Genomic DNA, 26,231 nt, shown 5'->3' with positions numbered 1-26,231 from the left:
AATATGGGGTTATATAAAGAGACCAAATCTACAACACTTTCCCATTCCAGGAAGAGAACAAGCAATTTGTTCTCTCTTTTTCTACAGTCCACAGAACTTTTCCAAATCTCACTAGACAGGTCAATATGCAAATTGAAGAAATTCAAAGAACTTCTGTGACATATTATGCAAGATAACTATCCCGAAGACACATAGTCATCAGATTCTCCAAGGTCAATGTAAAAGAAAGAAATCATAAAGGTAGCTAGAGAAAAGAGCATTTACAAAAAGAATCCCATCCAGCTAATAGCACACCTTTCAGCTTAAACCTTACACGCCAGAAGACAGTGGGGCCTATTTTCAATATCCTTAAAGAAAAGAAATTCCAACCAAGAATTTCATATCATATAAAACTAAACGTCATAACAAGGGAAAAATGAAGTCCTTTTCAGACATGCAAAATACTAAGGGGATTTACTACCACTAGACCTGGTTACAAGAGCTCCTAAATGGAGTGCTAAACATGGAAATGAAGAAATGATACCTGTCTTCACAAAGCACACTTAAACACATATTTCATTGTCACTATAAACTAACGATGCAATCAAGTCTACATAACAACCAACTAAAAATATGACAACAAAATCAAGCCCTAACATATCAATATTGACCCTGAATATAAATGGGTTAAATGACAGACTTAAAAGGAATAGAATGGCAAGTTGGATAAAGAAGCAAGTCAACTGTTTGCTGTCTTTGATGTTTCTCCATCCCTTTACTTTAAGCCTCTGGGTGTTGTTACCATCCCACAAGTAACAACACCCAGAGGCTCAAAGTAAAGGGATGAAGAAACATCTTTCAGGCAAACAGAAAACAAAAAAGAGCGGGGGTCGCTATTCTTCTGTCAACTAAAACAGACTTTAAACCAACAACAATTAAGAAGGACAAGGAAAGGCATGACATAATAATAAAGAATTCAACTCAACAAGAAGACTTAGCTCTCCTAAATATGTACATGCCCAACATTTAAGCACTCAGATTCATCAAATAAGTTCTTCTTGACCTGAATAAAGACTTAGACAAATACAATAATAGTGAGAGATTTCAACATCCCACTGAAAGCATTAGACAAATCATCAAGGCAGAAACATAACACAAAAATTCTGGACTGAAACTCAACACCTAATCAATTAGACTTAATAAACATCTGCAGAATCCTCTGCCCAACAAACACAGAATATACATTCTTCTCATCTGCAGCAGAACACAGTCTAAGATCGACAACATGCTTGGCCACAGAGCAAGTCTCAATGAATTCAAAAACATTAAAAATTATACCAAGCACGCAGTTGGACCACAGTGCAGTAAAAAAAGAAATCAATAGCAAGATTTCTCAAAATCACACAATTACACAGAAATTTTAAAACTACTGAATAACCTCTGGGTGAACAAGGAAGAAATAAATGAATTATTTGAAATTAATGAAAAGAAAGACATAACATAAATCTTTGAGATGCTGCGAAAGCAGTAGTAAGATGAACGCTTTTAGTGCTAAACACCTACATCAAGAAGTTACAAAGTTCTCAAATTGGCTGGATGTGGTGGCTCATACCTGTAATCCCAACTCTTTGAGAGGCCAAGGCAGACAGATCACTTGAGGTCAGGAGTTTAAGATCAGCCTGGCCAACATGGTGACACCCTGTCTCTACTAAAAATACAAAAAAAGCCAGCTAGGCATGGTGGTACATGCCTGTAGTCCCAGCTACTCGGAAGGCTGAGGCAGAAGAGTTGCTTCAGCCCCAGAGACAGAGGTTGCAGTGAGCCAAGATCACACCACTGCACTCTGGCCTGGATAACACTGCACCTAAAAGAACAAGAATGAAAGGAACAAACTAACCCTGAAGCTAGCAGAAGAAAAATAACTAAAATCAGAGAACTGAATGAAATTGAGATGCCAAAATCCAAACAAAAGATCAATGGAACCAAAAGATGGTTCTTTGAAAGAAGAAACAAGATTGATACACTGTGAACCGGGTACGGCAGCTCACACTGCAATCCCCGTACTTTGGGAGGACAAACTAGGCAGATCACTTGAGGTCAGCAGTTTGAGACCAGCCTGGCCAACATGGTGAAACCCCATCTCTACTAAAAATGCAAAAATTAGCCACATATGGTGGCACAGGCTTACTGTCCCAGCTACTTGGGAGGCTGAGGCACAAGAATCTCTTGAACTCCAGAAGGGAAGGTGGCTGTGAGCTGAGATTACATCAGTGCACTACTCCAGCCTGGGAGACACAGTGAGACTCTGTCTCAAGGAAAAAAAAAAACAAAAACAGATTAACAGACTGCTAGTTAGATTAACAAAAAAGAGAGAAGATCCAAATTGGCACAATCAGAAATCACAAAGATGATATTACAACCAATTCCACAGAAATACAGAAGATCCTCAGAAACAACTATGAACATCTCTATGCACACAAATGAGAAAATCTAGAGGAAATGGATAAATTCCTAAAAGCAATCTCCAAAGACTGAACCAGGAAGAGAGTGAAAACCTGGCCAACCCAATAACAAGTTCTGAAACTGAATCATTAATAAAAAACCTCCTAACCAAAAAACGTCCTTGACCAGATACATTCACAGCCAAATTCTATAAGGCATACAAACAAGAACTGATATTGATCCTCCTGAAACTGTTCCGTAAATATCAAGGAGGAGGAAATTTTCCCTATTTCTTTGAACAAAGCCAGCATCATCTTGATGTCAAAATCTGGCACAGCTGCAACAACAAAAAACTTCAGGCCAATATTCCTGATGCATGTAGATGAGGAAATCTTCAATAAAAATACTAGCAAACTAATGCAGCAGCACATCAAAACAACTGCTCTTTATCCATGGGATGCAATGTTGGTTCAACATATGCAAATCAATACATGTGATTCACCACATAAACAGAATTAACAATAAAAACCACATAATCATCTCAATAGATGCAAAAAAGGCCTTCAATAAAATTCAACATTCCTTCAAGTTAAAAACTCTCAATGACCTAGGTGTCTAAGGAACATATCTCAAAATAATTAGTGTCAATTGGGCTGGGCACAGTAAACCAGTCCTATAATCCCAGCACTTTGGGAGGCCAAACAAGGAGGATTGCTTGAGGCTAGGAGTTTGAGACCAGCGTGGGCAACAAAGAAATACCTCATCTCTACTAAAAATTTTAAAATTAGCCAGACTTGGTGGTGTGCACCTGTAACGTCAGCTACTTAGGAGGCTGAGGCGGGGGATCCCTTGAACCCAGGAGTTCAAGGTTGCAGTGGACTATGTTTGAGCCATTGTACTCCAGCCTGGATGACAGAGCAAGATTCTATCTCAATAATAATAATAAGAGCCATCTATGACAAACCTATGGCCAGCATTATACTCAACAGATAGAAGCTGAAGCATTCTCCTTGATAATTGGAACAAGACAAAGATGACCACTATCACTACTCCTATTCAGTATGGTACTGGAAGTCTTTGTCAGAGGAATTATGCAAGAGAAAGAAATATAAGACATTCAAATGAAAAAAGAAGTCAAACTATCTATCTTTGCTGATGATATGATTCTATATATAGAAAACCCCACAGACTCTACCAGAAGGCTTCTAGAACAATAAACAAATGCAGTAAAGTTTCAGCATACAAAATCAATGTATAAAAATCAATTGCATTTCTACATGCCAACAGCACCCAGACTCAAGTCAAGAATGTAACCCCATTTACAATGGCCACAAAAAGAATAAAATACCTAGGAAAACAGTCCAACAAGGAGGCAAAAGATCTCTAAAATGAGAATTACAGAACACTGCTCAAAGATATCAGAGACAACACAAATAGAAACAATCCATGCCCACAGACAGCAAGAATCAACATCATTAAAATAGTCACACTATCCAAAGCTATTTAGAGATTCACCTCTATTCCTATCAAACTACCAATGTCATTCTTCACAGAATTAGGGAAAAAAAAAACTCTTCTAAAATTCATATGGAGCCAAAAATGAGCCCATGTCACCAATACAGTCCTAAGCAAAAAGAACAAAGCTGCCCAACTTCAAACTATACTACAAGGCTACAATAACCAAAACAGAATGGTACTGGTTCAAAAACAGACACACGTAACACTGAGTACTAGGTAAAAAACAGACACACAGACAAATGGAACAGGATAAAGAACCTAGAAATAAAGTGACACAACTACAAACACCTGATCTTTGACACAGTTGACAGTAACAAACAATGAGGAAAGGACTTCCTATTCAATAAATGATGCTGGGCTAACTGGCTAGCCAATATGCAGAATATTGAAACTGGGCCCCTTCCAATCACCATATACAAAAATTAACTTAAGAAGAATTAAAGACTTAAGTTAATTAATGTAACACCTAAAACAATAAAAACCCTAGAATAAAACCTGGGAAATACCCTCCTTGACACTGGCCTTGACAAAGAATTTATGACCAAGCCCTTAAGAGCAACTGTAACAAAAAAAAAATAATAGTAAGTGGGACCCAATTAAACTAAAGAGCTTCTGCACAGCAATAGAAACTATAAACAGGGTACACAGACAACCTACAGAACGGGAAAAAATATTTGTGAACTCTACATCTAACAGAGGTCTAGTATCCAGAATCTATAAGGAATTTAAACAAATCAGCAAGCAAAAAAAAAAAAAAGAACCTCATTAAAGAATAAGCAAAGGATATGAACATTTCTCAAAAGAAGACATGTAACTGGCTACCAAATACATTAAAAAAAGCTCACTATCACTAATTATTAAAGAAATGCCAAATCAAAGCCACAATGTGATACCATCACATAACAGTCAAAATGGCTATTATTAAAAAGTCAAAAAACAACCAGTGCTGGCAAGGTTGCAGAGAAAAGAAAACACATATACACTGTTGGTGGACATGTAAACTAGTCCAGCCAGTGTGGAAAACAGTTTGGAGATTCCTCAAAGAACTAAGAGTTAAACTACTGTTTGACCCAGCAATTCTATTACTGCACATATATCCCAAGGAAAATAAATCATTCTACCAAAAAGACATAAGCACTCGTTTGTTAACTGCAGCACTCTCTGAAGACATGGAATCAACAAAGAGGTCCATCAACACAGAACTGGATGAAAAAAATGTGGTACATATACATAATGGAATACTACAACACCATAAAGAAGAATGAAATAATATCCTTTGCAGCAATATGGAAGCAACTAGAGGCCATTATTCTCAGTGAACTAGCACAGGAAGAGAAAACCAAATACCACATGTTCTCACTTACAAGCGGGAGCTAAACACTGAGTACACCTGGACACAAAGATGGGAACAAGAGACATTGGGGACTGCTTGAGGGAAAAGGGTGGGAGGAGGAAATTAATTGCAAGGCTACCTACAGGGTACTACTATGTTCACTACTTGGGTAATGGAATCTTTCATACACCAAGCCTCAGTGACACATAATTTACCCATGTAAGAAGCCTGCACATGTACCTCCTTAACCTAAAATAAAAATGGGGGGGGGGAGGGAGGAAGCAAAAGGCTTAAAAGTAGATAGCAAAAAGATACATTTCATAAAAAAAAGATTACCACATACTATAGATAGTATATTAAGTAATTGACAATGATGTCCTTAAAACACTTAAGAAAAATTTTAAAAATCTTTCAATGTAGAAACATAAATTCAGAGGAAATGTGCTTAAAAAGTAATGGCAAAACAACAACACTCTTCTGACAAACCAAAACTAAAACACTTCATCATCAGCTAACCTAAACTAAAAGACACACCACATAGACAACATCATTAATCTTTACAGAAGAAAAGAGAGAGGGCTGGAAATGGTAAATATGTAGAAAAACAAAAATGTCTTAAAATTCAACAGCCCTTTATGTTAAAAACCCTCAATAAACTAGTTATTGATGGAATATATCTCAAAATAATAAAATCTATTTACAACAAACTCACAGCCAATATCATACTGAATGGACAAAAACTGGAAGCATTCCCTTTGAAATCCGGCACTAGACAAGGATGCCCTCTCTCAGCACTCCTATTCAATATAGTATTGGAAGTTCTAGCCAGAGCAATCAGGCAAGAAAAAGAAATAAAGGGTATTCAAGTAGTAAAGGAGGATGTCAAATTGTCTCTATTTGCAGACGACATGATTGTATATTTAGAAGACCTCACTGTCTCAGCCCAAAATCTCATGAAACTGATAAGCAAATTCAGCAAAGTCTCAGGATACAAAACCAATGTGCAAAAATCACAAACATTCCTATACACCAATAACAGACTACAAGACAGCCAAATCAAGAACGAACTGTCATTCACAATTGCTACAAAGAGAATAAAATACCTAGGAATACAACTAACAAAGGATGTAAAGAACCTCTTCAAGGAAAACTACAAAGCACTGCTCAATGAAATAAAAGAGGGCACAAACAGTTGGAGAAACATTCCAAGCTCATGGTTAGGAAGAATCAATGTCATGAACATGGCCATACTGCCCAAAGTAATTTACAGATTCAACACTATCCCCTGTGACCTTCTTCACAGAAATGGAAAAAACCACCTTAAACTTCATATGGAACCAAAAGAGAGCCCGCATAGCCAAGTCAATTCTAAGCAAAAAGAACAAAGATGGAGGCATCATGCTACCTCACTTCAAATTATACTACAAGGCTACAGTAATCAAAACAGCATGGTACTGGTACCAAAACAGAGATATAGACCAATGGAACAGAACAGAGGCCTCGAAGGCAATGCCACACATCTACAACCATCTGATCTTTGACAAACCTGACAAAAACAAGCAATGGGGAAATGATTCCCTGTTTAATAAATGGTATTGGGAAAACTAGCTAGACATGTGCAGAAAGCAGAAACTAGACCCCTTCCTGACACCTTACACTAAAATTAACTCCAGATGGATTAAAGACTTAAACATAAGACGGAACACCATAAAAACCCTAGAAGAAAATCTAGGCAAAACCATTCAGGACATAGGCATAGGCAAGGCCTTCATGACTAAAACACCAAAACCATTGGCAACAAAAGCCAAAATAGACAAATGGGGCCTAATCAAACTCCACAGCTGCTGCACAGCAAAAGAAACAGTCATTAGAGTGAATCAGCAACCAACAGAATGGGAAAAAATTTTTGCAATCTACCCATCTGACAAAGAGCTGATATCCAGAATCTACAAAGAACTGAAACAGATTTACAAGAAAAAAAAAACAAGCCCATTCAAAAGTGGGCAAAGGACATGAACAGACACTTTGCAAAATAAGACATATATGAGGCCTACAAACATGAACAAATGTTCATCATCACTGGTCATTAGAGAAATGCAAATTAAAACTACATTGAGATACCATCTCATGCCAGTTAGAATGGTGATCATTACAAAATCTGGAGACAGATGCTGGAGAGGATGTGGAGAAATAGGAACACTTTTACACTGTTGGTGGCAGTGTAAATTAGTTCAACATTTGTGGAAGACAGTGTGGCCATTCCTCAAGGACCTAGAAATAGGAATTCCATTTGACCCAGCAATCGCATTATTGGATATATATCCAAAGGATTATAAATCATTCTATATTATAAGGACACATGCACACGAATGTTCATTGTGGTACTGTTTACAATAGCAAAGACCTGGAACCAACCCAAATGCCCATCGATGATAGACTGGACAGGGAAAATGTGGCACATATACACCATGGAATACTACGCAGCCACAAAAAAATGATGAGTTTGTATCCTTTGTAGGGACATGGATGAACCTGGAAACCATCATTCTCAGCAAACTGCACAAGAATAGAATATCAAACACCGCATGCTCTCACTGACAGGCAGGTGTTGAACAATGAGAACACATGGACACAGGGAGGGGAGCATCATACACTGGGGTCTGTGGAGACGAAACAGGGGAGGGACAGCAGGGGGTGGGGAGTTGGGGTGGGATAACATGGGGAGAAATGCCAGATATACGTGATGGGGAGGAAGGCAGCAAACCATACTGCCATGTGTGTACCTGTGCAACAATCTTACATGTTCTTCACATGTACCTCAAAACCTAAAATGCAATTAAAAAAAAAAAGATAAAAATGTCTTTAAAAAATTTTTCATTTCTTTAAAAACCATTTAAAGGAAAAAAATTAAACCACGTGTTGTGAGCCTCATAACGAATATAAAGTATATGAAAAAACTAGCATAAAAGACAAAACTGGAGACATGAAAGCATATAATTGTATGGGTCTTACAATATGCATAAAGTGATATACTACTGAAGGCAGAAAGAAATAAAGGTACACATTGTAATCCTTAGAGCAACCACTTAAAAACAAAAAGAGGGTCATATAGCTGATAAGCTAATAATGCAGATAACTGAATCATTTAAAAACTGCAATTCATTTAAAAGGAAGTGCTCTTGTTTGAATGTCTCTCCAAAAGTTGAAATGTAATTGCCATTGTAATAATGTTAAGAGGGGGATTTTCAAGGGGTGATTAGATTATGAGTACTTTTCCCTCATGAATAGATGAATGCTGTTATCACAGGAATGGGTTAGTTATCTTGGGAGTGGGTTCCTGATGAAAGATAAAGTTTATCTCCCATCCACTTTCTGTCTCACATGCTTACTTGCCCTTCCACTATGTTATGATGCAGCAGGAAGGCCCTGGTCAGATACCAAAGCCATGTTATTGTACTTCTGAGCCTCTGGAACTATAAATCTCTTTTCTTCATAAATAACACAGCCTGTGGTATTCTGTTATGGCAGCAGAAAATGGAGTAAAAGAGGAAACAAAAAGCAAAAGAACAACAAAAGAAATAGCAACATAGTAGAATTAAACCTTTCCATACTGCATTTCATTAAAAGTAAATGGTCTACTAATGCTGAAACTCTATACTCCTTAAAAAATAACTCCCTCATTCTCTCTTCCTCCAGTCCCTGGAAATCACCATTGTACTGTCTCTATAATTTTTGCTACTCTCAGTACCTCACATAAGTAGAATCATACGGTATTTGTCTTTTTATTCCTGACTTATTTCACTTAGCATAATGTCCTCTGCTGCTGTAAACATGGGTGCACAAATATTGCTTCAAGGCCTGTTTTCCATTCTTTTGGGTATACAGACAGAAGTGAAATTGCTGGATCATATGGTAATTCTATTTTTAATTTTTTGAGGAACTGCCACACTGTTTCTGTAGCAGTTATACCATTTTATATTACCACCAAGGGTGCACAAGGCTTAGTTCCAATTTTTCCACATCTCACCAACACTTGCCATTTTCTGAGGTTTTTTTTTTTTTTTTAACAGTAGCCATTGTAATGGCTAATGGCTGTGAAGTTGTATATCTCACTGTATTTGATTTGCATTTCCCTAATGATTAGTGATGTCAAGCATTTGTGAATGTGTTTAAAACTATTGTATATTTAAGATGGTTAAGATGGTAAATTTTATGTTATGTGTATTTTACCATAATTTTAGAAATTAGAAGAAAAGTAACCTATCCTTAATGAAAAACTAGTAATCAGAATACCACAACATATAAAAAGCATTATAGACCATGACCAAACGGGACTTATTCCCAAAACACAAGAATGCTTCGACATATAAAAATTAATCAATGTAACACATTAATAGAATGAAGGGCAGAGGGGACACAGGACCATCTCAACTGATGCAGAGGAAGCATCTGACAAAACTCAACATACTTTTATAATAAAAACATAAAATGAACTAAAAATAGAAAGCAACTACTCAAACATATTAAAAGCCATATATCAAAAAACCCACCACTAACATCATATTCAATAGTGAAAGATTGAAGGATTTTCCTCTGAGATCAAGAACAAGAGAAGGATGTCACTTTCATCACTTCCATTCAATATAGTATTAGAAGTTTTAGCCAGGGCAATAAGGCAAGAAAAAGAAATAAAGGTATTCAATCTGAGAAGGAAAAAATAAAATTAACTCTTTACAGATAACATGATCTTATATGCAGAAAATATTCCACACTAAAAAGAAAAAGAAAAAACCTGTTAGAATAACAATTTCAAAAAAGTTGCAGTATGCAAAATCAACACAGAGAAATCAGTTGTGTTTCTTTACACTAATAATTTAGAACAATGTGAAAAGGACTTCCCATGGTCATGAATTGAAAGATTTAATATTGTTAAGATAGCAATACTACCCAAAGTGGTCTGTAGAGTCAACATAATCCTTATCAAAATCCCAGTGATATTTTTTTGCAAAAATAGAAAAATCTATCCTAAAATTAATATGGAATCTCAAAGCTGAATAGCCAAAACAATTCTGAAAAGGGTCTCACTTTCCAATTATGAAACTTAATAAAGAGTTGTAATCAAAACAGTGTGGCATAAAGACAGACATTTAGACCACTGAAAAGAACAGATAATCTAGAAATAAATTTGTTGATATATGGCCAAATAATTTTTGATACAGGTGGCAAGACCATTCATAAAGAACAGGATTTTCAAAAAAGTAGTGCTGGAAAAACTGGATATTCACATGCAAAAGTATGAATTTGGACCCTTAACTAATATAAAAATTAATTCAAAATGGATCAAAGACCTAAGCATAAAAGCTAAACCTAAAACACTCTTCAAAATTCTGTGCATCAAAAGACACTATCAACACAGTGAAAAGGCAACACATGGGATGGGAAAAATATTTGTAAAACATATTCTCTTAGTAGGGATTGACATCCAGAATCTACAAATAACTCATACAACAACAATAAACAACCTGATTAAAAATTGGCAAAGGATGTGAATACAAATTTCTCCAAAGAAGATACACAAATGGCCAATAAGCACACAAAAAGATGCTCAATATTACTAAGCACTGGGAAATGGAAATCAAAACTATAATGAAGACCGGGCACGGTGGCTGAATGTCTGTAATCCCAGCACCTTGAGAGACTAAGGCTGGCAGATCACCTGAGGTGAGGAGTTGGAGATCAGCCTGGCCAACACGGTGAAACCCCGTCTCTATTAAAAATACAAAAATTAGCTGGGTGTGGAGGCACACGCCTGTAATCCCAGCTACTCAGGAGGCTGAGACAGAGAATCACTTGAACCTAGGAGGCAGAGGTTGCAGTGAGCCGAGATCGTGCCATTGTACTCCAGCTTGGGCAATGCTCCATTTTAAAAAGTAAAGAAAACTATATGATATTCTATTTTACACATATTAGGATGTCTACTATCAAAAAGACACAAAATACCAACCATTGGTGAAGATGTGAAAAAACTGGAACCCTTAACAATGCTGATGGAAATGAGTATAAAGAAAACATAAAACAGTATGGCAATTCCTCAAAAAATTAAAAATACATTATATGGTCCAGTAATCCCATTTCTGGATCACACAAAATAATTGAAAGCTGGGTCTCAAAGAGATATTTGTGCACCCATGTTCATGACGGCATTATTCACAAGAGTTAAAAAGTGAAAACAACTCTAATGTCCACTGATGGATAAATGAACAAAAGATGGTATATATATACAATGGAATACTATCCAACCTTAAAAGGGAGGAAATTCTGACACTTGCTGCAACATAGATGAACACTAAAAATATTATGCTAAGTGAAATAAGCTAGGCACAAAAAAGATATATATTAAACAATTCCACATATACAATTTATTTAGTCAAATTCATAGAGACAGAAAATAGAAAGGTGGTTGCTCAAGACTGAGAGGAGGAAGGAATGCAGAGTTACTATTTAATGGGCACAGAGTTAAGATTTGGGAAGATGGAAAAGTTAAGGAGGTGGATGGTAGTAACAGCTGTGCAACAATACAAATGTTCTTAAAGCCTCTGAGCTTTACACTTAAAAAATTGTGAAAACGTCAAATTTTATGTTATGTATACTTTACCACAATAAAAAAAAATTTAATCTATAGTTTGGGGGCACTAAAACATATGGAAATACAGTATTTTGTAAATTATATCTGGTATTAACTTGCTACAGTTACAATGCCTGCATATAGTTTACTAAATGTTTAGTTTTCCTTCACTTCCAAATGGTTTATAATTTCTATGTATATCACTGCCAGCTGCTCAAGTAACTGCACTTTCCCTGTTTCCTACATTGCTGTGGCTACCAAATCAAAAACTATAAAACCAAAAAGGACTATAATCATATTAAAATGTTTTTAAACAATTTTAAATGTAAATTTTTATCACTCCCTAACAAGAAATACTAATGTGGCTTGCAGGAAGCCAAGTGCAGAGACACAAAATTAAACATTTCAAAGGCAACTGTCAAATTACTACTAAACTCTCTCTCTCTCTCTCTTTCTCTGTGTGTGTGTGTGTGTGTGTGTGTGTTGAGGGTGAGAAGGTTCCTAGGAATGTTTACAGTTGTTAGCAAAGCAGTTCGGTCCTGGCTGGGTTGTGGGAAAATTATGTAAGGTATTATATTTGAGAACATTTTACCACAATTTTAAAAAAGCTCTATTGATTAAAAAAAATACAATTATATCAACTTATGAAAGGATCACATGAAATGGGTGAAGTTTCTCTAGGAAATTCAAAGTTCACAAACGTGGCTGTTTATCTAAAACTATTAAGCTACTTCTGAATTACTTTTTTGTGACATTTTCAATTAAACACTGCAGTTGTGGAACATTACTTTATATTGCATAGTACAGCAGCCCAAATCACAGTACATTTGTATCAAAAGGAATGAGTACTAAGGAATAAAAGTGTGCCTAAATAGAGGTATCTATTTACCTCCCAAACACAAGCACTTTCCAGCTAAGAAAATAGGAGGGTAGTGTATCATAAAATACCAGAAGCTTGAAATATTGCTTAGGCCCATGGCTGACTTTAGAAAACAGGTAAGATTTGAGGGTGTCACAAGAATACATTTCAGCTCAAGGAGCAATTAGTTTTGCAATTCATTCATTCCACAAATATTTTTTATGTGCTTTGTAATTCATTTACACCATAAGTATTTTTTATGATGTCCATTACATGTAAAGTTCAGCACTACTGCTTTGGAGATTGCGAAAAGGCTGCTCTGGTATAACAGAAGAAAATGGTCTGGGATTGTGCTCAGATCCATCATCTGTCTAATCATAAAGTATGTTATTTAACAGCCCTTATAAAGACTACTAGTAGGATAACATGAGATACAGATGCAAGACCCCAGCATAATATCTATACGTTGTTCAACAAATATTTGCAGAACTTGAGAATAATGATACAAACAAAAATTCTGGCCTCAAAGCATACTATCTGTTTAAGGAGATGAGAAATGAACATAATTTTAGCGATAGGTAAAAAGTAATACACTGTGAAGAAGAATAAAATGTTTAAAGAATTCAATAAAGGAACAAGTACTTCACCTTGAGAAGAAGCAATTATTTGATCTGGGTCTAAAAGCACAGGGATGATTTGACTATGCGGGGATCAGGTGAGAGAAAATAAGATGAATGGTATAAAAGTGGGAAAACATTTTATTAAAAATGTATAACTGAGAAAAGCATAGAGAATCAAAGAAAGATGAAGTAATTCCATTTGGTTACAACAAGACCTATGTGGAAGAATTTAGAAAGCTGAAAATGAAATGAAAGCTGGAACTGGAGCTAGATTACAAATGGTATTCAATCCCAAATTAAGGCATTTGAAATAAAAGCAGGGTGTGACATGGTCTCAACTATGCTGACAGAAGAAAATCTGGTGGAAGTACATAAAATAAATCAGAAGATAGAGAAAGGATATGTGGATAGACAGTCAAAAGGCTACTATAGCAGTCCCAGCAAGAGATATTAAAGACCTAAACTACAGTAATAATAAGAACTGGAGAGCAAGGAAGTGATATGAGATTTGACTGCAATGGATCAACAGAAATGGTTGCTGGAAGTAAGTAGAGGAACAATTAATTACAAGATAACCTACATGACTGGAAGGATGAAGATACTGTTACTATAAACGGGGGAAAATATCAACAAATGAGACTAGGAAGTCAAGCACTTCATTTATAGTGAAATTCTAACTTACTTTTACTTGCACGTATGTGTGTATGTAGATAAGACACGTATACGTATATTCATATATATACACACTTTTGTTTTTTGCAGAAAGAATTATATACAGATAAATTATACATAGCTTATAACTGATATCTTGACAGTTTTGAAACTTGTCAGGAAAGAATGTTTAAATATAAGTAATAAAATGTAACAAATATTGAAAAATTCTATCTACTTTAGCAAATATGCTTAGACAAAGATAGTTTCTCTATAGATAATCGTATTCCATTCTATTCGACTCTGACACAACAAACTAATTTTACCCTTCATTACTGAAAGAGCTCTTTAATGCAATAAAAAACAGCATAATGTTTCAAAAGTTCAAGCCATAATTTACACTTACTCTGTGTAACTCCCATTTCTCAATAAGGTGTTCCACTTCACCACCAAGAACTGTAGTGTTAGAGTCATTCAAAAGCAGGAATCCATTTTTTATGTCAACAATGCCTGAGAGCTTAACCTTAGTTCCAGGTGGTGTGTTCAGGCTAAAGCAAAGAGAAAAGAGTTAAAAACACACTGAAGCTCAGAACACACAGACATAGGGAGGGGAACAATACACACTGGGGCCTTTTGAGGGGGTGGGGTAGGGGGATGGAGAGCATTAGGAAAAATAGCTAACGCATTCAGGAATTAATAGCTAGGTGATGGGTTGATAGGTGCACCAAACCACTATGGCACACATTACCTATGTAACAAATCTGCACATCCTACACATGTACCCCGGAACTCAAAATAAAAATTAAAAAGAAAAAAACCCAAACAAACAAAAACAAAACACGTTGAAGCTCTTTCCCAAACCTAGAATTCAGTTTCATATTATGACCTAATAAGGTTCTTCAAAATGCACTAACACTGAAACTAATTTTTCAGGAGGCTGACTACCCCCAGAGAGGAAGTTAGAGGACCAGGAACAAAATTGGGATTTTGTTTGTTTGTTTGTTTAGACAGGGCCTTACTCTGTTGCCCAAGCTCCTTGAGTGCAATGGGCAGTGGCATGATCTTGGTTCACTGAAATCTCTGTCTCCCAGGTTCAAATGATTCTCTTGTCTCAGCCTCCTGAGTAGCTGGGATTACAATCGTGCATCACCACGACCAGCTAATTTTAGTATTTTTAGTAAAGACAGGGCTCCACTATGTTGGCCAGGCTGGTCTCCAACTCCTGACCTCAAGTGATCCACCTGCCTCAGCCTCCCAAAGTGCCGGGATTACAGGCGTGAGCCACTGCACCTGGCCAAGATTGTCATTTTTTATCTCAATGACAGATAAATGAGCTTTAATCTTAACTTGCAAAAGAAAAAAAAATAGTGGACAATAACGTCACAAAGTTGGGATAAAGACATGATAAATAGAATAAAAGCATAAAATACTTTTTCAACTATGCATGGAATACAAATATAAGATTTGACATTTTTTTACTCTGAACTTTAGCTGTGCACAGCAAAAAAATACTGTTTTTTGTTACAAGATTGAATTTCAACACAGAAGCTAGCTGACCAGTAATAAACCTACAAATTTAACATCTGTATGAGCCATAGTAATTTACACAAAATAATGCTTTTTTTGTTCACCATCTAGTCAAAGATCAAATGAAAGTTATTTATGCACAAACTTTAAAAGGATTTTTATAGGCTAACTTTAAGCTATTTATATACTAAATTTAAAAGAACATTTCTATAATAGGCTAATAGTATCAGATTTGGGGCAAACATTACACCATGCCTCTTTTTTTTCTTTTTTTTTTTTTTTAAGGTGTGCACTTTTATTCAACTGGTCTCAAGTCAGTGTACAGGTAAGCCTTGGCTGCCTCCACCCACTCCTAGGGAGACCAAAACCCTTCATACATCTCAAGTTGGGGGACAAAAAAGGGGTAGCCACAGAGGCTAACATCTTTCAAAAATAAAATAAAGAGGTATTAAGGGAAAGATTTAAAAATTTTTGCATTACATAATTTACACAAAAGCAATGCTATTATCTTCCCTGTGTGGACTCGGGAGAGGACTGGACCATTGTCCTTAGAGAGAAGTGGGGTGGCTTTTGGGAGGGCAAGGAACTTCCTGTAACAATGCATTTCACAATATTTGAAATGACTATTAAAAAAAAGAACAATGTACAAAGTCCTCAGCCACACTGTAGAACTTTGTGGGATGCTTCCTCCAACTGATTGACTTGCACAGAAAACAAGATGAGATTGGCATGGCTTTCTTTGTTTTTTTGTTTTGGTTTGGTTTTTTTTTTTTTTTTTTTTTTTTTTGGCTTGACTCAGGATTTAAAAACTTGAATGGTGAAGGTAACAGCAGTCGATTGGACCATGACTCCTCTTATAGAAAACCAGAGACAAATGTTTACCCTCTTACCAACTCTTTGGCAAACGAAAACAAGGAAAGAAATACATTTTGTCACTTAGGTTTGTTCTAAAATAAAAGTATATATACCAAGCCCCACCGTAACTCTCCTCACATACAGCAAGAAGTAAAGTACTGCAAATAGTACTTCTAAGGTAAAGTCTGTCCTAAAATACTTAGGATAAATTAGAAAATTATTCTGAAATGGCTTTGCACTGTGCACATCTTAAAACCTCATAAAGTTCACCACATGCTAATATATGCAAGAGCAAATCAGTCAGAGTGCTAATATCACCGGCCTTTTTTGGAGAAAGATAATTGATAAAATAATTACTAACAAGAAGAAATAGAGGATGTCTGATTTTAAAACTTTAAAGAGGCCATACAGAGTAAGATAGATTACATATTTAAAAATATTCTGTGCATCTTACATACTGTATATATAATTTTTATATATCAATGCTATCTCAATAAAGCCATTAAAATTATTTTGAGGGCTCCAAGCTTAATCATTTTTAGTGATCAATCACAACTGACAAAATGAATGGTCATAGCCCTGCCTAACCTAACCCTTAAGTAGACAGCTTTGCAGTGGTAAATGTAGTAAACTTAGAACCATCTATTAGCCTTCATGATCAGCAACAGCTTAATACAATTACAAGCGTGAAGAAATGTTCCCAATTCCAGACAATCAGCAAATCCAGACTTTCATAACTCTTACAGTCAACGTATAGGGATAAATAAAGATAAACACTAAGGACACCAGGCTACTGTACTCTTTTCCTCTAAAGAAACTGCCAATGAATTAGATTATTTACCTAAGATCTATGTAGTCAAATTATTTGAAGCTGGACCTACAATTTCATTGGAACAATTGATAGTCTCACCAGATTAAATCCAAGTTCTACTCCCACAAAAGGGAATAGGGGCTAAATTTTTATTTTTTGATATCATAATTATACATATTTTGGGGGCATATGTGATATTTTGACACATATATACAATGTGTAATGATCAAATCAGGGTAACTGAGATATCTATCACCTCAAACATTTATCTTTTCTTTGCTGAGAACATTAAGAATCTACTCTTCTAATCATTTTGAAATATTCAGTAAATTACTGTTAACTACAGTCACCCTATTACACTACTGAATCTTATTCTTTCTATCTAACTGTATTTTTATACCCATTAACCAATCCCCTCTTATCACTCACTCCCCACTATCCTTCCCAGTTGCCATTTTACTCTCTATCTGCAGGAGATCAATTTTTTTTAGCTCCCACATGCGTGAGAACATGCAATATTTGTCTTTGAGCATTCCCCTTTCTCTGCATCCTCAACAGCATTTGCTATTGTCTTAGTCTATTTGTGTTGCTATAAAGGAATACCTGAGGCTGGATAATCTATAAGGAAAGGTTTATTTGGCTCATAGTTCTGCAAGCTGTACAAGCAGTATGGCATCAGCATTCAATTCTGGTGACGATTTCACTCATGACAGAAGGCAAAGGGGTACATGCAGAACACATGAAAAAAGCAAGCAAGAAAGAGAAGAGAGAGGTGCCAGGCTCTTTTTTAACAACCAGTTCTCACAGGAACTAACAGAGTAAGAACTCACTGCAAGGATGGCACCAAGCCATTCATTAGGGCTCTGCTCCCCCATGACCTAAATACTTCCCACTAGGCCCTACCTCCAACACTGGGGATCAAATTCCAATATAGGATTTGGAAGGTCAAATATCCAAACTATAGCAGTTATTTTCTGTCTTTTTGATAACAGGCATTCTAACCATGTGAGATGATCTCTCACTTTTGTTTTGATTTGCATTCTTCGTTGATTAGTGATGCTAGGTAGTTTTTCGCATACCTGTTGGCTGTGTGTATGTCTTCTTTAGAGAAAAGTCTATTCAGGTCTTTTGGGTCAATTTTTAATTGGATTTTTTTTTTTTTTGGCTATTGAATTATTTGCGCTCCTTATATATTCAGGATATTAATCCCTTGTCAAATGGATAGTTTGCAAATATTTTCTCCCATTCTGTATGTAGTCTCTTCACTTTGTTCATTGTTTCCATTGCTGTGCAGAAGCTTTTTAGTTTGATATAATCCCAAATGTCTACTTTTTACTTGTGTTGCCTATGTTTTTTAGGTCTTATCCAAAAAATATTTGCCCAGACCAATGTCTTGAAGCATTTCTCCAATGTTTTCTTCTAGTAATTTCATAATTTCACATCTTATATTTAAGTGGTTTTTTTTTTTTTTTTTGAGCCAGAGTTTCACTCTTGTTGCCCAGACTGGAGTACAATGGTATGATCTCAGCTCACTGCAAACTCTGCCTCCTGGGTTCAAGTGATTCTCCTGCCTCAGCCTCCCGAGTAGCTGGGGTTACAGGTGTGTACCACCATGTTTAACCATGTTGGCCCAGCTGGTCTTGAACACCTGACCTCAGGTGATCTGCCCACCTTGACCCCCCCAAAGTTCTGGGATTACAGGTGTGAGCCACCATCCCCGGCCACATTTAAGCTGATTTTTCTATATGGTGAGAGATGGAAATTTCATTCTTCTACATATGGTTATCTAGTTTTCCTAGAACCATTTATTAAAGAGACTGCCCTTTTCCCAATGTATGTTCTTGATACCTTTGTTGAAAATGCGTTGGCTATAAGTATATGGACTTATTTCTGGGTTCTCTATTCTGTTCCACTGGTCTATGTGTCTGGTTTTATGCCAGTACCATGCTATTTTGGTTACGATAGCTTTGTAGTGTAGTTTGAAACCAGGTAATAAATATGAGACCTCCAGCTTTGTTCTTTTTTTTAACTCAGGGACTAAAATTTTAATACAATTTTTACTATCACCTTCAGAACCATAATTATTCTTATTAAGAAAACATATTTTGGTTTAGTTAATATTTTTATTGGCATCCCAAGGTTCCTTTAATCTCTCTTCATTGCAATTAAAAAAAAAAAAAAAAAAGCAAGGAATGGGGCAGAAGGTGGGACAGAAGAGTAGAAACAAGCACCTCAGAGAAATGCAAAGCCCACGTAAGATAACACATCTGTATCAGCACCTGGTTTATCCTATCTAAAAAGTTGTTTCATCTTCCTTCTAAGATAACTACAAACTTATTTGGTAAAATATCTTTCAAATATTTTCAACAAGGGATGACAGTAGACAGCATTGGGCAGAGTAGGCTACAACTTACCAATGCTACAACTGCCCAATGCTAAACTGACCTTGTGTTTTTACTACTCAGTGAAATATACAGCCATAAAATCAGAGAGTGGGGCCATTACATGGCAAGTCTTCCTTCTGAGTCATCTGTGAGCTCCCTTGCAAGGGGTGTGACTGAATTTGTCATAATTTGAAAAGCTGTTTCTACACAAAAGTAGGAATCTTATTCTTCAAAAAGAAGACAAGATAATCACAAAGTCAACAAATCTCCCTTAGTGTACAGGAATTAACATTTTAGACAAACATACATCTTCTGAGGAGGGGGCCTAATTTACCAGATGCAGATACCAGATAAAGGAAGAAAAAGGAAGACAAATCATTGAAGATATCATACAAGGCCTCAACCTAACACATATCTTCTCACATAACCACTGTTCTAAATCACCTACATTCCACCAAATGTTACTTCTCAGTCTTTCTGTTGTCAGAACACTGTGTCTTTGCATGTGCTATTCCCTCCCCACCTTAAAACACCTACTCATATTTTAAACCCACTCCTGGTTACCCTAGGCAGAAGTAATTTTCGGGACTCTTAGTAATTTCAGTTCATATATTTCTTATAATATTTGCATGCCTAAGTGCTACCTCATTAGCATATGAGCTACTAAGAGGCTGAAATCTAAACCCCGTTTACCTTTGTACCTGCAACACTGGTAAAGGGCTGGAACACCTGATAAATGCCTGCTCAAGAGAAAAGTATGATATAGGAGTTCATATTAAGTGAAAAAGCTGAGGAGCCAAGCTGCAAATGTAAGCATATAAAATGACAAAGAAGACCAAAAAAGGCAGGTGGGAGGAGGGATGCAAATGTCTAGTGGAAGTTTCCACCTCAGAAAACAGAGCTCAGAATGGCCAAATGGAAACACTGAAAAAAAGGGCACACTTTCCCTTCCTTCTTATTGCTTTCTTCCATTCCGCTGGGCACAACTCTAAAAGTCTCTTATTAAAATAACCAAATGAAGGATTTGGAAAATCATTCCCAATCATTTCCTAGCAAATGACTGAAGTCAGTCACAAACCTCCCTGACTTCAATCATTTCCTAGGAAAATTCATTAGCCTATAAAACTGCAAGAACATTACACAGTATGATGGACACACTATTATACATGGCTACTGAATTGTCAAAGATGAAACCATATTTTTAAAAATTCTGTTTGTTCTAAACAACTGAGTAACCTAAAATATCAGACAAAACTAAAAATATTATTTTCATACAAGAACATCATAAATTTGTTTTTATAATTAACACTGAATCAAGAAGTAACTATATTCTTAACTACAATTTTTTTTCTATTATTTTATTTTTTGAACTGGAGTCCCACTCTGTCACCCAGGCTAGCGTGCAATGGCATTGTAACCGGGTTTTTAGGGTACAGGTGAGGCACAGCTCCCCCGCGAGAATGTCGTAGGTTTTTGCTCTCCGCTATTTCAAGGATGAGAAAGGGGACCACCGCAGGTGTGCTGTAAGCTTGAAAGGAAAAACCCGACCCAAGAAATGTTGCAGAAAGGTGATTTTATTTAGGTAAAGAGGGGAAAAAAGGAGAAGAGAGAAAAATTTCCACGAAGAGCGTGGAAGGGAACTCCAGGGGGGAAATCCAAGAAAGGAAAGGGAGCTCCCACTATGTGGGAGGAGATTCCAGAGAGCTGGAAATCCGGTGTGGGTGAAGGAGCAGGGAAATTTATCATGGGAGAAATTCCCACCTCCCCAAGTTCCTCTGGCCAATGAAAGGAGTTTCTCTAAGCTTCCGCTGGAGTGATTGACTGAGGCAGGCAGATTACCTGAGGTCAGGAGCTTGTGACCTCGGTCTGGCCAACATGGTGAAACTCTGTCTCTACTAAATATACAAAAATAGTTTCTTAGTTTCTTCCTTTGCGGTGAAAATTAAACATAAACCGTTAAATTTCCCCGAAGAAGACAGATGGGAGGGGGCATGGTGCTGGGAAGTTCTTGCCCTTAAAACTACGCCCCCTTGTGGACATGGAAGGAGAACACATTCCCTCAGCATGATCTCAGTTCACTGCAACCTCCCTCTACCAGGTTCAAGCTATTCTCCTGCCTCAGCCTCCCAAGTAGATGGGATTACAGGCACCCGCCATCATGCCAAGTTAATTTTCGTATTTTTGTAGAGACAGGGTTTCACCATGTTGGTCAAGCTGGTCTTGAACTCCTGACCTAAGGTGATCCACCCCCTTAGGCCTCCCAAAGTGCTAGGATTACAGGCGTGACCCACCTCCCCAGGCCATACTATTCTTAACTATTTTTATATAGATAAAGCAGAAATGCAAAGCTCTCTAATTTCCTCTGAAAAGTTATAATGTAAGGGTCCACTTCTCCTTTTCGAAATTCTTAAATTATTCCACTGAATAGCACCTTCAACACTCTATAACAAATACACAAAATAAAGTGCCAATCACCTTATTTTTGACATATAACTAAATTCTACTGCTGTGCAACTTATATGACCATCAGTCATCTGCAATCGCAGCATCCTTGGTGCAGCCTGAGATTCTTCGTTATCCTTTGGTGCAGCAACATTGCGAATTTTTTGAATTTGCAAAACACATGGACCTTCAAGCTGTCAAAACACAAAAGAATAAAAATCACTATCTAGTCATGAAACTCTATTCATGGCTGTACTTTCATTTATAGTGTTTCTCTTTTCCTTAATGGTCATGCTTTATGATTTGTAATACCTTCAATTAAGAGCGAAACTGAAGTTACATATTATCAGGTTTTTGTTTGTTTTGATATTGAAACGAAAAACTTCAAAAAGGTCTCCTGAAGAACAATTTTTCTTTAATAATTCTGAATTTATTTTCAGAAGGTAATGAGAAAAGAAAACCCTAGAAAAACAAAGTTATATTTCTGGATGAAAGGTTTATTTATTGATATTGTTAGCCTTATGCACTCTAAATCACACACATATATCCCGCTTCTCCCTACTTGTACATTAAGGGATATTTTGAAAATAAAGAACTTTGCAGTTTTTTTAAGGGAATCAAATTTATGGCAGCAGTCCAAAAAAATGCTTTCTGGACTTGGCGTGGTGGCTCACACCTGTAATCCCAGCACTTTGAAAGACTGAGGCAGGCGGATCACCTGAAAGACTGAGGCAGGAGGATCAACTGAGGTCAGGAGCTTGTGACCTCAGTCTGGCCAACACGGTGAAACTCTGTCTCTCCTAAAAATACAAAAATTAACTGGGCATGGTGGTGTGCACCTGTAATCCCAGCCACTCGGGAAGCTGAGGCAGAGAATCTCTTGAATCTGGGAAGTGGAGGTTGCAGTGAGCTGAGATCAAGACATTGCACTCCAGCCTGAGGTGACAAAGCTAGACTCCATCTCAAAACAACAACAAAACAATGCTTTCTATTTAAAGACAGCAAGTTTAAAGTGCACCCTCTTCTGGTATACATGAAGAATACAATACCACCAAAACTACATAAAGTTCAAGAGGTATGAGTTGTAATTAACATATTTTTACATTTTCCTTTTTAAAATAAAAACTTTAACTCTGATATTAAATCTAATGCCATGTGTGTTAGCCAAATTTCAAAGATAAAAATATAAAAATAAAACAAATAGAGCACAGTTGAGAAATAACAGTAGAATCTGCTTACATGTCTGAAAAATAAATTTAACTAAAGTGACAATTTCTACATCTTTAAGTAGTATTATATCTTAGGGGAGAAAGACTTTCTTAAAAATAGGCTTTTAAGTACAATTTTTCTGTTCATATTAATTTATATTTTCAGCAAAGAGAAATGTAAAATGACTGACAAATATTTACACTAAATTTCTTGAGCAAGCATGTTCCCAAGTTGAAAAATTTCCACTCCATATTTACCAGTATTTTGCCTAAAAAAGGAATAATTTTGTTACAATAAATTTAGGCCTAGAGAATATAATTAGAAAAGAGAATCTAAAATTTCATCTAATTTTCACTTAAGAAAAAAATTCCAAGTTGAAGCAAATCCAAAACTCTTAACAAGTATAGATAAGCCACTAATTCAGGATGAACTTTTTCTTTTGATTTTGTTAATGCCATTAAAATAAGGACATTTATCACGGGCATGTTATAATTATTGTAAAGTCGTAATTCTGTTTATTTTGGTACCCAATATTTTCAGCCTAGGCATTGACAAATATCTAGTCTGTGCTGTCCAAGACAATCCTCCAGCCACATGTAGCTATTTAAATTTGCATTTAATTAAAATTAAGTGAAATTTAAAATTCAATTGTTCAATCATACTAGCCATATTTCAAGTATTCTATACATGGAGAGCATGGAGTTAGGCCACTTACATCATTGCAAAAAACCCACCACACAGTTGGTGATGATCTAGGACTATGTGTTGCAAAGTGAGACTCATGCATCCTAGGCGCTATATTTCCATTCAAATGTAGGAGGAAAACATTTGCTTTTATTTAATGTTTAGTAGCCAAAAAAAGTCCAACTTTACCAATATTTGATATCCAGAGCAATAATCGTACCCCTTATTCAAGCCATACAACACAGGTAACTAAGCATCTTTGTGGAATTTTGGTAGTTCTAACTCCCTTGGTGTTGGGATGACACCTTCCCTTGTTTTCAGTGTATTGTGACCAACTGCCTGTTCTTTGTGCACAGTTAAATGGACATATGTATCACATTACCTAGTTTTACCTACTAATGCTCATAAAATGGGTAAGTCACTTTAAAAGATTCTGTCAAAGAAACACAAATTGAAGATATGCCAATGATGCAAACACAGAGCAGGAATAGGACTACTTTGGTGATCTCCTACATCTGGTTGACTATGAGAACAAAGATCTGGGGAATGAAGGATAGGGAGAAACACCTGTCCCAAGTGCTGAATTCCAAGCAAGCAGCAACTTTACTTATTTAATTAATACAAATTCTGGCCTCTCCACCCCTTTTAGTGGGTTAAATAGTGGCCCCACCAAAAGACAAGTCTACATGGAACCTATAAATGTGACCTCATTTGGGAACAAGGCTGTTTTCAGATATAATTAAGGTAAGGATCCAGAGATAAGAACATTGTGAAATAGTGGGCCCTACAGCCAATGATGAGTGTCCTTAGGAGAGAAAGGGAAACAGAGAGACGGGGTATAAACACCATGTGAAAATGAAGGCAGAAATTAAAGTTATGCATCTACAACCGAAAAAGGCCAAGGACCACTACAGCTACCAAAAGCTAGGAGAGAAGCATGGAACTGATACTCCCTCAGAGCCTCCAACAGGAACCAACCCTGCTGATCCTTTTAGACTTCTGGCCTGCAAAACTGTGAGAAAATAAATTTCCATTGTTTTAAGCCACCAAGTTTGTGGTAATTTGTTACAGCAGCCTCAGCTAATTAATATACCCACTTATGGAATAAATTACCTGATTGTGAAGAAAATACTGTATGTTAGCCTCAGCCTCACTCATCTTCCTCTTGAGATCTAGCCTAGCTAGGGAACATGAGGGAGGGGGCACTTATTCAGCCTCCTCACTGGATTGGCACTTCCATGAGTGAGTGTACAAGCCTATATGTTTTGTGGTTCGGTTAATGTATCCATATGCCCGCCCCACTAAGACACATCTTCAAAATATATTTTAATCAGTAATAAAGTTATTTTGGCCCACATATGCCACTCTTGTTAATTGGTTCAAAACCAAAGTAGAAAAGGAAGTATTATTTATTAGATCCTCCTGAGAAACCCACGAATTTTACAGAATCTCCTGTCACTTCTTTTTTTTTTTTTTTTGAGACGGAGTTTCACTCATGTTACCCAGGCTGGAGTGCAATGGCGCGATCTCGGCTCACCGCAACCTCTGCCTCCTGGGTTCAGGCAATTCTCCTGCCTCAGCCTCCTGAGTAGCTGGGATTACAGGCACGCACCACCATGCCCAGCTAATTTTTTGTATTTTTAGTAGAGACGGGGTTTCACCACGTTGACCAGGATGGCCTCGATCTCTTGACCTCGTGATCCACCCGCCTCGGCCTCCCAAAGTGCTGGGATTACAGGCGTGAGCCACCGCGCCCGGCCTTCCTGTCACTTCTTAATTTGAATCATTAAGCCTTAAGTTAGTAGTTCCACAGTTCAGAAATATTCTATAAGTAAACCAGTATATATAATGACTTTTTTCATTATTCTGCTTACAATATTCAGTTTCTTATACTCTGTAGTTAAAACATAGGGAAGTACTGGACCTAAATAAAATATACATAACAAATTTTTTTTAATGTTATGGTTCTAAGATCTTAAATCCTGAATCTAAAATCATCTTAAGGCTGGGTGCAGTGACTCAGGCCTGTAATCCTAGCACTTTGGGAGTCGGAGGTGGGTAGGTTGCTTAAACCCAAGAGTTTGAGATCAGCCTGGGCTACACAGGAAGACCCCACCTCTACAAAAAGTACAAAAATTAGCCAGGCATGGTGGTGTGTGCTTGCAGTCCCAGCTACTTGGGAGGCTGACATGGCAGGATCTCTTGAGCCTGGGAGGTGGAGGCTATAGTGAACCATGATTGTGCTCCTGCACTCCAGCCCAGGTGACAGAATGAGAACCTGGCTCAAAAAAA

The 26,231-nt window shown here is 36.8% G+C and overlaps 1 protein-coding gene across 9 annotated transcripts in view; it reads right to left on the bottom strand.

Annotated features, from left to right (window-relative positions):
* Window positions 1-26,231, bottom strand: part of TDRD3 (tudor domain containing 3) — a 180,909-nt gene that overhangs the window by 92,769 nt on the left and 61,909 nt on the right. For all 9 annotated transcript variants that reach the window (XR_004268813.1, XR_004268812.1, XR_004268811.1 and 6 more), the window contains exons 4-5: window positions 22,080-22,240; window positions 14,434-14,575 (exon numbers count right to left, since the gene is read on the bottom strand). Coding sequence is in view for 6 of the 9 variants with exons in the window: in XM_032277328.1 (XP_032133219.1) it covers window positions 14,434-14,575; window positions 22,080-22,240 (303 nt within the window). In the remaining 3 variants the exon portion in view is untranslated. The remainder of the gene's footprint in view (window positions 1-14,433; window positions 14,576-22,079; window positions 22,241-26,231) is intronic.

The sequence above is a fragment of the Sapajus apella genome, unplaced genomic scaffold, assembly GCF_009761245.1.
Source record: "Sapajus apella isolate SASKATOON/1434 unplaced genomic scaffold, GSC_monkey_1.0 scaffold9, whole genome shotgun sequence".
Lineage (NCBI taxonomy): Eukaryota > Metazoa > Chordata > Mammalia > Primates > Cebidae > Sapajus > Sapajus apella.
This window is presented reverse-complemented; position numbering and strand designations above follow the sequence as displayed.